At 42.7% G+C, this 13,402-nt stretch overlaps 1 protein-coding gene across 1 annotated transcript; it reads right to left on the bottom strand.

Annotated features, from left to right (window-relative positions):
- Positions 1-9,839: 9,839 nt before the first annotated feature.
- On the bottom strand, positions 9,840-12,894 carry LOC123167516 (uncharacterized). Its single transcript, XM_044585355.1, has 2 exons — positions 12,756-12,894; positions 9,840-11,586 (listed from the first exon to the last, which is right to left on the bottom strand). Exon 2 carries the CDS (start codon positions 11,578-11,580, stop codon positions 11,032-11,034), a length of 549 nt encoding a protein of 182 aa, XP_044441290.1. The 5' UTR covers positions 11,581-11,586; positions 12,756-12,894; the 3' UTR covers positions 9,840-11,031.
- Between the last annotated feature and the right edge of the window lie 508 nt (positions 12,895-13,402).

Genomic DNA, 13,402 nt, shown 5'->3' with positions numbered 1-13,402 from the left:
CCCCTGCCCCCGTATATAAAGGAGCAAGGGGGGAGGCCGGCCGGCCCTTTAGGGCGCGCCAGGAGGAGGAGTCCTCCTCCTAGTAGGAGGAGGACTCCCCTCTTTCCTACTCCTACTAGGAGGGGGAAAGGAAGGGGGAGAAGGAGAAGGAAAGGGCCCCCCCCCTTCCTAGTCCAATTCGGACCAGAGGGGGAGGGGCGCGCAGCCTGCCCTGGCCGGCCCCCCTCTCTCTCCACTAGGGCCCAACAAGGCCCATTAACCCCCGGGGGGTTCCGGTAACCCCTCCGGCACTCCGGTAAAATCCCGATTTCACCCGGAACTCTTCCGATGTCCAAATGTAGGCTTCTAATATATCAATCTTTATGTCTTGACCATTTCGAGACTCCTCGTCATGTCGGTGATCATATCCGGGACTCCAAACTACCTTCGGTACATCAAAACATATAAACTCATAATACCGATCGTCACAGAACTTTAAGCGTGCGGACCCTACGGGTTCGAGAACTATGTAGACATGACCGAGACACATCTCCGGTCAATAACCAATAGCGGAACCTGGATGCTCATATTGGTTCCTACACAATCTATGAAGATCTTTATCGGTCAAACCGCATAACAACATACGCTGTTCCCTTTGTCATCGGTATGTTACTTGCTCGAGATTCGATCGTCGGTATCTCAATACCTAGCTCAATCTTGTTACCGGCAAGTCTCTTTACTCGTTCCGTAATGCATCATCCCGCAACTAACTCATTAGTCACATTGCTTGCAAGGCTTATAGTGATGTGCATTACCGAGAGGGCCCAGAGATACCTCTCCGACAATCGGAGTGACAAATCCTATTCTTGATCTATGCCAACTCCACGAACACCATCGGAGACACCTGTAGAGCACCTTTATAATCACCCAGTTACATTGTGACGTTTGGTAGCACACAAAATGTTCCTCCGGTATTCGGGAGTTGCATAATCTCATAGTCATAGGAACATGTATAAGTCATGAAGAAAGCAATAGCAGTAAACTAAACGATCAAGTGCTAAGCTAACGGAATGGGTCAAGTCAATCACATCATTCTCCTAATGATGTGATCCCGTTAAGCAAATGACAACTCATGTCTATGGTTAGGAAACTCAACCATCTTTGATCAACGAGCTAGTCAAGTAGAGGCATACTAGTGACTCTATGTTTGTCTATGTATTCACACATGTATTATGTTTCCGGTTAATACAATTCTAGCATGAATAATAAACATTTATCATGATATGAGGAAATAAATAATAACTTTATTATTTCCTCTAGGGCATATTTCCTTCACCGGTCTCTCGGGTCGTCGACCGTCTCCCTTCTCCACCCGTCGCCGCCATCACATCCGAGGTGCCAGCCTGACCTTGATCCCTTGGAAGACAGGTTTGGACCATTCCTCGATGCCTTGTTCTGCCCCGATCTGCTAGAAAGGCAGGTCGCAGCGGGGATTGGAGAGAGGAGATGATGTTTACTATGCAACCTTCTTCTTATAGACTCGTGTTGGGCCTCCAAGCGCAGAGTTTTGTAGGACAGTAGCAAATTTCCATCAAGTGGATGACCTAAGGTTTATCAATCCGTGGGAGGCGTAGGATGAAGATGGTCTCTCTCAAACAACCCTGCAACCAAATAACAAAGAGTCTCTTGGGTCCCCAACACACCCAATACAATGGTAAATTGTATAGGTGCACTAATTCGGCGAAGAGATGGTGATACAAGTGCAATATGGATGGTAGATATAGGTTTTGTAATCTGAAAATGTAAAAATAGCAAGGTAGCAAGTAACAAAAGTGAGCGAAAACGGTATTGCAATGCTTAGAAGCAAGGCCTAGGGTTCATACTTTCACTAGTGCAAGTTCTCTCAACAATGATAACATAATTAGATCATCTAACAATCCCTCAACATGCAACAAAGAGTCACTCCAAAGTCACTAATAGCGGAGAACAAACGAATAGATTATTGTAGGGTACGAAACCACCTCAAAGTTATTCTTTCTGATCGATCTATTGGGCTATTCCTATAAGTATCACAAACATCCCTAGAGTTCGTACTAAAATAATACCTTAAGATACACTTCAATGTCACCGCAAGTATCCGCGGGTTTGATTATATGATATGCATCGCGCAATCTCAGATTCATCTATTCAAACCAACAAAAGAACTTCAAAGAGTGCCCCAAAGTTTCTACCGGAGAGTCAAGACGAAAACGTGTGCCAACCCCTATGCATGAGTTCACAAGGTCACGGAACCCGCATGTTGATCACCAAAACATACATCAAGTAGATCACGTGAACATCCCATTGTCACCACAGATAAGCACATGCAAGACATACATCAAGTGTTCTCAAATCCTTAAAGACTCAATCCGATAAGATAACTTCAAAGGGAAAACTCAATCCATTACAAGAAGGTAGAGGGGGAGAAACATCATAAGATCCAACTATAATAGCAATGCTCGCGGTACATCAAGATCGTGCCAAATCAAGAACACGAGAGAGAGAGAGAGAGAGAGAGAGAGAGTGAGAGAGAGAGAGAGATCAAACACATAGATACTGGTACATACCCTCAGCTCCGAGGGTGAACTACTCCCTCCTCGTCATGGAGAGCGCCGGGATGATGAAGATGGCCACCGGTGATAATTTCCCCCTCCGGCAGGGTGCCGGAACAGGGTCCCGATTGGTTTTTGGTGGCTACAGAGGCTTGCGGCGGCGGAACTCCCGATCTCCCTTCTGTTCTGGAGGTTTTTGGGATATATATGTTGGGGAAATCACGCAAGATCTATCTAGGAGATGTATAGCAACGAGACGGGAGAGTGTGTCCACGTACCCTCGTAGACCGAAAGCGGAAGCGTTTAGTAACACGGATGATGTAGTTGAACGTCTTCACGATCCAACCTATCCAAGTACCGAATGTACGACACCTCCGTGTTCAGCACACGTGCAGCACGATGACGTCCCTCGAGCTCTTGATGGAAGTCAGGGGAGTCCACAAGGGGCCCACAAGGTTGGGGGCGCGCCCTAGGGGGGCGTGCCCCCCACCCTTGTGGTGGCCTCGGGACTCCTCTGGTGCATCTCCTGTACTCTGTGGGCTTCTTTTGGTCCATAAAGAATCATCGTAAAGCTTCAGGTCAATTGGACTCCGTTTCATATTCCTTTCCTGCGAAACTCAAAAACAAGGAAAAAACAGAAACTGGCACTGGGCTCTAGGTTAATAGGTTAGTCCCAAAAATCATATAAAATAGCATATAAATGCATATAAAACATCCAAGATAGATAATATAATAGCATGAAACAATAAAAAATATAGATACGTTGGAGACGTATATCAGGAGACGAGAGGAAGGAGGCTGATCGGAGATAGACGGGATGGTCTTGGTCCGGAGTAATACGAGAACGAAAGCTGGAATGCTGGACGGCGTTGGATGGAAGGGAGAGCGGGAGAGACAGGGTGGGTATGAGGTGACGAGGTAAATTTGGTTGCTAGTGAGGTTGAGGGAGACAAGCCGCCGTATAGCTTTTTGTAGCCGCTAGCATGCGTGCTTGCTTGCTGATGTGCGCTTGTTACTATTGCTGCTTCGCATGTGTGTGTAGTGTGCCCCTGCCACTGTGCGCTTGCTGTCATTATTGAGCGTGTGTGTGTTCTATGCGCTTGCTGTCGCGCTGTCTAGTAAAATAGCATGCACTTCTTTTTGTTTTGCTGAACAATTCATGACCACTCTTGAACAAAAGCCACCTGAACTTAGTTTGAGCTCTCCTGTTGTTAAATGAAGCATGATTTTAGCAAGCTTAACCATGCTTCTGATTTCCTAACTTAACAGGAAACTTTTAGTTCTGTTTGTATTGTTCCAATCTGTTTTTTACACTATTATGTAATCGCCATGCGTATACATCAAGGGATTACAACATCTTGATTATTATTTTTATGATCATTTCCTTTCTCACATTGCGGATCCACGATCTTCCTGCAGATTTCAATGTTGACTTGAATCCTGTTAGGAGTTGATCAAGATATCTGCTATGGTCTGATGCAATCACAAATTAATTTGACAGAGAGAACGGCGTGGCAGCAAAAGTAATGAGATGTGGTGTTCCAACTATAAATGCCTAAATTGTCACGTACCAAAGATCTCTCTTATACTAGATGGATTGACACGTACCAAAGATTGATCCCAAGCAGAACTACAACCTATTCATGGATTACCTGAAGGCCTGCATTCTAACCAACAACATTGGGCAACCTCGACATCACCAATGACTACACAGAGGCCATGAAGAAGTTTGGATACGAGATTGATGACGTAGCTGGACGGGTGAGTGACCTTTATTGTAAGTGATTCGTACACTTGGGACTAACACTATTTAATTGATGCTTTGTTTGATTGTGAAATTGTCTAATTGAAGTACTAAGTTTTGTTTGGATTTTGTAGAACCGGTTTAAAAATTTGGTTGGGTGGCTTAGATTTTTTTATCCACTATTTAACTAAACAAAAAAAATCTTACAGCGTGCACTATGCGAGAGAACCACTATAGTATTAGATCTGAAGCCATAAATTTATCTTGATTAATATTGTACCCCTATTGAAAGTATCTTTTGCGTGTCTTAGAACTCAGCAAATTAGTATGAATATGGCCAAATGGAGAAGACGTCAAGGGCGGCAGAGGACATGTTATACAAGCTGTTGAGGCCGGGGGCGGAGGAAATGGCCAAATGGGATTCCTCGACGCCAGCGAGAAGGAGGCTGATGGGTTCCCTTGTAGAAATGAGATGTTACGTGATTCATTCATTCATTCGATCCCTCCTTATTCCACTTGAATCAGATCTATAAACCTCGGGGTTATTTTTCTTCAGTAGAACATGATCCACGACATAATTTCATGCTCTGAGTTTGGCTTATTTAAATTAGTATGATGCAATATTTGCTGCTCATAATGATACAAATTTAGATTTTAAATGCAATATTATATACCATGTATATGGATGGAACAAAATATAAACTCAAATTGAATGTCAAGCATTAATTTGTAGTACTATATGATGTAGGTTTGCTATATGTGTAGAATAGGATTTTCTCCCTAGAGAATCTCCTAGATGGAGTTGTCTTGCTGATATACTTGTGAAAGTTGGCATGATCTTACCATGAATCAACTCACAATGTTATCATTCACTTAACTGGCCTTTTCATAACAAACAGTTGGTTAAAAGCCTACTGGGCAAAACATTTACAAGGATTACATGTATGCAATTTACATGGGGCTATGTAATGTTAGAGATCGAGAAAGGTTGAAGTTGTGTGCAATGGTCATTGGAATGGTTACCATGCTAAGAGCAAAACCTATTGTTAAACAATATCACGTTATTCATTATTGTTGAACTTAAATTATTACATTCAATGTGATTGCGTGATACTTGATTGTTGTGTTTCTAATTAAAGCACATTCTGTGACTATATTCCAGTAGGCTGTTGTTAGATCAAGCTAAGTTGCACCCGAGATGACAAGATGGTAAATGAAAGATGTTGATTATAAATACTTTACTACTTACATATTGTTCATGAAAACATCAAGTAATTATAAGTATCATTTACGATCGCCAACGATCATACTGGATACCGGATGACTGTTTTCCTGGCCTTCAAAGAAGAAATATCCTAGAAGTTGAGCCCAGCCGGAGGGGCCTCGATACTTTTGAGCCAAGAAAAGTAGATGAGGTCTGTCCAAAATCTTGTGAGCTATGAATAATAGATGCGGAAGGGCTCAAATATTTTGTGTTTCCATGGTTCCTAAATGGTATGGTTCTAAGTCCCTAATTTCGTATGTAATAGTTTTCTAGGCAATTTCATAATGCAATCAAGTTTCTGGTTGTAGTAGTACATTGGAGCATTTGTTTGAAGGGTTCAAAATCCTCCATGTGTTGTCTTTAATTAATGGATAATAACAATGGACCAGATTCGTGAGGCGGTCGATCTTAAGCATGAAAGGCATCCAAGTGCTATCAGCGTTTCTGTAACACTTACTTTATTTTTTGCATTAGATCTGATAAGTCTTTCTATGTACACATAGTCAAATTAAATTTTCGTATTGAAAGGATTTAAAAAAAAATTGTCTAATACTAGCTATCTTTTATATAGCTGTAAAATTTGACATGCATTATGTTAACATATGGAACCAGTAAAAAGCTAAAAATAGCTACAACCAATATTTTTTTAATGCCCGTAGCAACGCACGGGCATTCTACTAGTAACTGTTAGTTACAACTTTGCTACATGTAGCTATGAGGAGACTTGGGGTGGATCAAGGTCTGAACGTGATACAGGCTTGAGTACGTGATACAGACTTAGCTATCTATGGATCTTAGTTAAGAGAGCATAAGGTCTGAACGTGATGCACTTGAGGAGTCGATCGCATTGACTTGACTCGTATATGGACCAAATCATCAACGTTAAAATCCTGATGTCCACCTAAAAGTAATTGTATGTGGCAGTCATACAATAGCCCAGTAAACAGATGCCTATAAATTTAAACTACTAAATTTCAATTGGTATGAGCAGGTGCTTGTGCAGCCAATCATAGTTATTCCCCCAGAATTCTCGATTGCGGCTGACCACTTCTCTGATTTCTATTCACCTTAGGACCACAAAAACAAGCAGGTTGATGTGCAAGTATAGTTTCTATTGGAAGAGTGTAAGCTTCGATCTATGCAAGGTCCATCATCTCATCTCTGATTTCTATTCATATCAGGTAATTGTATATTGGTTATTTTGTTAGCATTTTGTGGTCGAAAAATAACCCAAAGACATCTTTTTTTTAAACGAGCTCTCTGAGAGAATATCTTCTGGGAAGGAGGTAATATAATATAAGCTTCATGTTGCGCGATGCCAAAAGCTCCTTCCATTACACCCATCTTCCAAAGAATTTCAATGTTCTGTACTTATGTTCCAAATCTTTGCCGCAGGATATGCCAATCTGGGACTGGATTTTGCTAAAATAAATTTCCTTTCTCTGCGAGTCTTATAAAATATTAGTTCGCTCCTCCTTGGCATAATTTAATTGCTCTGCTATAGGTTATTTTCACAGCGTTTCATGAGGGATTTAAACATCTTTCTTTTGTAGGGAGTGAACAAACCTGTAGTCGATAGTTTAGATGTGTCTATCATGATCTTCTGCTGGTATTAGTTTCCTATCAAGCAGTTCAACATGTTTATATCTATACCCTTGGTTATCTATCACGTCTTCTATAGTATGTGCAACTTTTCTTGCGGATCCGCTGATGATATGCTAGGGCGCCAGATCTTCATGAATTGGTCAGTGATTGTATGAATATGAATTTGTAGTCTGACTATGTTCTTGTTGCTCAATTATATGTGACCATGTTGCAACTGTATTTGCATGTGATGTTGGTTTGGCCAATAGATTTTTGTTTTGGGATTCCCTGATGGACCTTTTTGTAGTGTATTAATTTTGATTGTGATGGAGTGGGACTTAAACTTCAAAGTATATTTGCACGTTAGTGTACAAAATCGTAGGTGAAATTTTATATATAATGAGCAAAAAACATATGATCTCAAAACATGCCATTTTGTTCTCTCTGAATGGAGTGTTAATCTTCTCCTCTATATAGGCTTGAAGGATACAAGCATGGCAAGTCTGGTTGGTGGAGGGGAAAATAAGAATGATTTAATAGGAAGAAAAGGAAAATAATGCTGCTTGAGATGTGCATGTGGATTCTGAATATATATGTTTGATACTTTTCCCTCATGACAGAGATTAGTCCAGGTTTGTGGAGTCCTCATAATATGTGGGGTTCAGTTATTGTATTATTCATCCTAGGTCCCCGTTGCAACGCACGGGCAATTACCTAGTAACCACTAAGTTTTTGCACACATGGGTAGTAGTCCGATGTCCGCGTAGGAAGAGAATAATGATGCTCAAAAGTAGAGAAGAACTACTCCCTCTAATCCAAATTAATTGACACAGCTCTAGTGCAGCTGCAATTAAATTGGATTGGATGGACATTTTTGTATTTATTCACAATAACAAAATGATTGTGCATAAATACTCTCTCCCTCTTAAGACGTTTTTGCATAGATAATCTCTCCTATCACGGCCCCATGCAGCTTCTTTTCGTCAAGCCCTTACAACAATCGTCACGCGCGATCGATTATTCCCTTTTTAGGCTTTTTTTAGTCTTCCTCTTTTTTTAGAAACTCCTCTTTTTTTAAGTTTTGGGGGAGTGCTATGCGTCGGCCGGTGGATCTTTTCAAAAGATCCGCTGCCTCGCGAGCCGTCCGATCTAGATTGCTCACCGTATGATCGCTCTTTACAACAAAAGTATTGACTATTGAAACAAGAGCTTTGTTTCAGAAACACGTCGGTGACTATTACAACAAGAGCTTTGTTTCATAAGCACGTTGGTGACTATTGAAACAAGAGCTTTGTTTCGGTAACATATCGGTGACTACTGCAACAAGAGCTTTGTTTCAGAAACATTGATGATGTTGCAAATCTCTCCGTGCATGATCCCTCTTTGCAACAAGAGCTTTGTTTTAGAAACATTAATTGTTGACTATTGCAACAAGACCTATGTTTCAGAAACATTGATGGTGTTGCAAAAGCATCTACGAACGGTGCTTAACCCCCAAATGCCTCACTGTGGATGGCAATAGCCTGCCGCCGGCCCATAAACACGCCACGCAGGGCTGGGAGGGATCCATCAACGAGGGCTCCCCCGACATCGACAACGCCGACGAAGAGGCCGTGCGCTGCGCCGCAACACCAGGGGAGCTCGCGCCCGAAGCTTCTGCATCGCCCGGTGATCCCGCTGCCCACCTGCGAGCCCTTTCTCCGGCGCCTCCTTCCTCCCTTTCTCTGCTCCAACTCGCCATGCCGCTCCTCTCCCATGACCCACCTCTCTCTCTCTCTCTCTCTCTCTCTCTCTCTCTCTCTCTCTCTCTCTCTCTCTCTCCTCTTCACAGGAACCGTGCAGCCGTCGTCGAGTCCTTCGCCTCCGACTGCTTTCCCAGCGAGCTCGGGCCAGATCCGGCGCCCAGGACAGGAGAGATCTGAGCGGCGGGGCGACCGGCTGGCCGGTGTGAGCGGCAGCGGCGCCCAGCTTCCAACGCCCCCGTCTACTCTGCACCATGAGAGAAGAGATGCGAGAGAATAGAGTAGCAGAAAAGTTGGGCGTTGGTTCAGAAATCGGGGGAAGGTGGAGACGTGCATCAGGCCCACATGGACACGTGTTGCACACGAAGGAGGCGGATGCGAAGTTTCTTTTCAGCCAGTTGACATCGAGCGTTTTCCTTTTTTTTAAGGCAAGCACGATCGATCGATCTTTCCTTTTTTTTGAGACATCGATCGATCTTTCCTGACTAAGTCGCCCGTGACTCCGTGTACCGAAGCCTGGCCGAATTATACTGGCCCACCCAGACCAACGAAGCCTCACGGCCCAGCTGAAAAAGGGACCTCAACTCCTCCATCGATACAGCCCAGCTGAAAAAATTAGTACTTTTTTTAGGGTACCATTTTAGCATGTTATTATATGGAGTAATAAATAGAACAAAATTTACAATATTTTTACATCCTATGTTTGGAATAAAAAATCATCACCTATTAACATAAATTAGACTTTTTTAGTGTTTAACATGGAAACTCAAATAATCGCCAGATTTGTAGGCAATCACATTGTCAACACTATTGAGATGTTTTAAGTCCTTTTCTAGCTAAAGCATCTCGAGATTTTAAAAGCTGGGTATAAACATACTCTGCAGCTCGAGTCAAATTGGACTCGCTCGTTTTATACAACTAGTTTGCACCCCTAGAAAAACACGCTGCTATATTTCGTCTAATCATAAATGTTTTCCCAAAATGTATGCAGTCAAACTTCACAATCTCTTCACTCATACAATTTATAAAAGAAATAATAGGATCAGAAAGTTGATTATCTGAGACCAAAATTCAACCTTCACTTCTTAAGCAGACAATTTGACCACTTGTGTGCACGATCCTGATTTATTTATCTCAGTTGCAGGATGATGATAGTTCAGAGCAAAACTTGGTATCACAGTGATCCTGATTCAGGGCTAATGGGCCTCCCAAGTTTGTTTCAGCTTCAGGGCAAAAAGAAAAAGTTTGTTCAAGTACATGACACAAGCTCACAAGTTGCTATCATGAAGACTGCGCATTCGAATACACATCCCATATAAGATCATCCATAAGACTTTTGATGTGTACACAATCATGGCAATAAAGATAACACAGTAGCAGATTGCTATGGTAAAAGTCATGAGAAGCATCCAGGCAGGGTGGGATGACAGAGCTTCAGCAGAACAAGGGAGGCATATATGTGCTGAGAACCTCCAACGCAACAGAAGAGATGAAAACCTGGTGGGTTGATCACACAGCTTGAGGAGGGAAGAACCATGTGGGCCGCCACTGTCCAACACGCTGCAGCGGTGCTGCTGCTGCCTCTGACATCAACGGCGTGATTGTGCCATCCCTCATGCTGTACACACCAGAGTCGCAAAGAGGATTTGCAGAAGAGGTGGGCCAGACATAGTCACACATGAAGTAGATGCAATCCTCATTGTATCCACTGCATTCCACAGCAGGCAGGCACTTGGAGCCATGTTGGCCAAGAAAGAGTGCATGGCCACCCAACTCACTGCCCTTTCTCCATCGACCAGGGCTCGATTGCAAGTCTGCCTCAAAGACCTGAAATGCGGCAGTACGTTTATGTTCAAAGACATCGTAGCTTGTGGAACGTGGCGTGCATCGAAACCATCTTGCCACCAGCAACAGTTTAGCCCCACATTCAACGAGATACCGTTTTACCATGTACTCCTCTGCTATGGACAAATGTTGCGGTGTTCCACCTATATCACCCAAAGAGTCAATTATGCAGCTGATGGATGAAATGGTACAGTCGTTGTCCAAATCGACGATGAAAAGCTGGCCGAAGCAACCCCATGCGTACAACTTCCCATTGAAGAATACGACATCACTAAGGAACAGTCATGGATCCTTATTATCTCTGAGCGAGGCAGTGGCAATCGGTGGCTGGCTAATACAGAGTGTATGGAAACAACCATCGTCCATGATTAGTGCAACGACAGGGGAATGAGGTGATGAGTCCAGGGGAGAGGGCACCACCAACTTATAGAAAATCGGTTTACGGTCAGAGTGGTAACGTATCTCACGCTCCCAAACAGCCACTAGATTAGGAAGCTCTAGTGCGGTCTTGGAGAAAGGATTCATCAATGAGCACACATTACCATTGTCAATGAGGAATAGCCAGTTGTCAATGGAACCTTGGCAACAAGCACCTTCTGGTACAGGTATGCGGTGAATTTCACTGCCTGGAATGCTGAGGAAAGTACCGTCTGGGAGGGTGAGCCACGGGAATGGCAGAGGAAGCGGCTGCAACATACTATTAGAGCGCCAGGTGCGACAGACTGCTCTTAGACGAACACGGTCAGACAGGGAGGGGAGGTGCTTGAGAACAAGGCCCAGGAGTTCCGGCTGAAGATCTGACCAATAGCGATACATTGCAGCCTCCATCATACAAGTCTGCAAGAGAAGACATAGGGTTCGTGATTAAACAGAGCAAGAACTGCAACTAGCAATACATATGCTTCTTGCACCATTCTAAGACCAAAGGTCATCAGCTCAATTTTATTAGAAAGCTGAAGAAGTTCAGGCTATTATCAAAATATAAGATGCAGGGGAACCATAAATCCATCACACAAAAATAAACTAGCAAAATTACATTCCCCATGCTAGCCTTGCACTACACACTTATGCTTCTTGCACTTGGTAATAACGGCTGCAGTAGAGAGTACACTAAGCACCATTTACTTGTCATCGTAAGTCGTAACTGCAAGTCTGCAACTAAGATTAGACAGTATACTAACCACTATTTTTCCTGATAATGAGGTGGATGACTGACACAAAAGATAATCCTCTGATTCCTTTTCCTCTAACTAGAAACGCCAACAGCAGCAGCCTGAGCATACCAATTTTGGAGGAATCTTGTTTCCAATTTCTAAGTACAATGTCCCAGTGTTAATGACCCAGTTACAGCACACATTACATTTTCGTTTTGTGTATAGAATAAAAAGCAGAGGAAGGCATTCTGTCAAGTAAAATATGTAGAGAAAAAGAAATACCATCTTATTCAAGTAAAGGCTGAAACCGAAGAAATGGTTGCCCATTCCATTAGGAGCAAATTAGATCACTGAATATATTTTACTTTACATCAGATCAAGACTCCGTTAGCAAGTGTAGATCAACCGAAAAACAAATGTCGGTCAGGTAAATAGCAATTTGAAAAAGAGGGGTGCCATGCTGAAACAGTGACTGGTGTACGTCTCAAACAAGTACTACATATCACTAAACATGATTTCTTAGGTGTAATAAATCTACCAAACGAAAAGAAATTGCAATTTCACCCGCAAAAAAAAAGGAAATAGTAATTTGGTTAGGCAAATTAAGTGGAAATCTGCAAAAGAGATACTACCATTTGTTTCCGGGGCACGGCGAAACTTACGACGGTGCTCATCGGAGGCACATATTCCTAAGCATTTGTGGTCTACAACAGGTAAAATTTCCATCTCCAAGCATGGATCTACTGGAGGAGACAACGTTGGGCAGGTACAGCGTCGATCCGCCCAGCCAACCAAATTAACCCCTGACAAGAAATGGCAAGCAGGTAGAGGATCCAAGGAGCTAGGGCTTACAGCTTACTCCTGAGGCCCTCCTAGTGGCCTCGCCTGCGAGGGAATCTATTCGGCGGCAGGAAGCGCCCGGGGCTTGGGAATCTCCGGCGAGGCGCACATCGGCGGTGAGGTAGGGATTGGGACCTGGCTGAGAGTTTGGGGTTTTTTAGGGGCGCCCCTATGTCTCGCTTTTTAGGGAGCACAGGGGCAAAGCCGCGCGTTGTGGGGAGCCCAGATGGGTCGGCCCAGCCGCGCAGGAGGCCGCGGCCTTTTTCTTTCCTTTTTTCTGTTCTTGTTTTTTCCTTTACTTTTGCACTTTTCTTTATACTTTAAAATATTCTACATATATATACAAAAAATACTTTTCAAAAACACATTTGAAAAATGTTGAACAAGTATTTTAAAAATGTTAATAAGTACTAAAATGTTGAAAAAATATTTGAAAAATGTTGAATAAGCGTTTGGACAATGTTAAACATGTACACCAAAAATATTGATCGTGTACTAATTTTTTTGACACAAAAATGTAGAGTGAAAACAAAAGAAAAAAATGGAGAAGAAAACAGAAAACCAAAGAAAAATAGAGAATAAACAAAAGGCAAAAAACCAAAGATGAAGAAACAAAATGCAAGAAAGAATAAAAAATAAAAGAAACAAAAGGAAAAACA

The sequence above is a fragment of the Triticum aestivum genome, chromosome 7D, assembly GCF_018294505.1.
Source record: "Triticum aestivum cultivar Chinese Spring chromosome 7D, IWGSC CS RefSeq v2.1, whole genome shotgun sequence".
Taxonomy (NCBI): domain Eukaryota; kingdom Viridiplantae; phylum Streptophyta; class Magnoliopsida; order Poales; family Poaceae; genus Triticum; species Triticum aestivum.
Note: the sequence above shows the minus strand (reverse complement) of the source record. Positions and strands in the feature narration are given on the sequence as shown.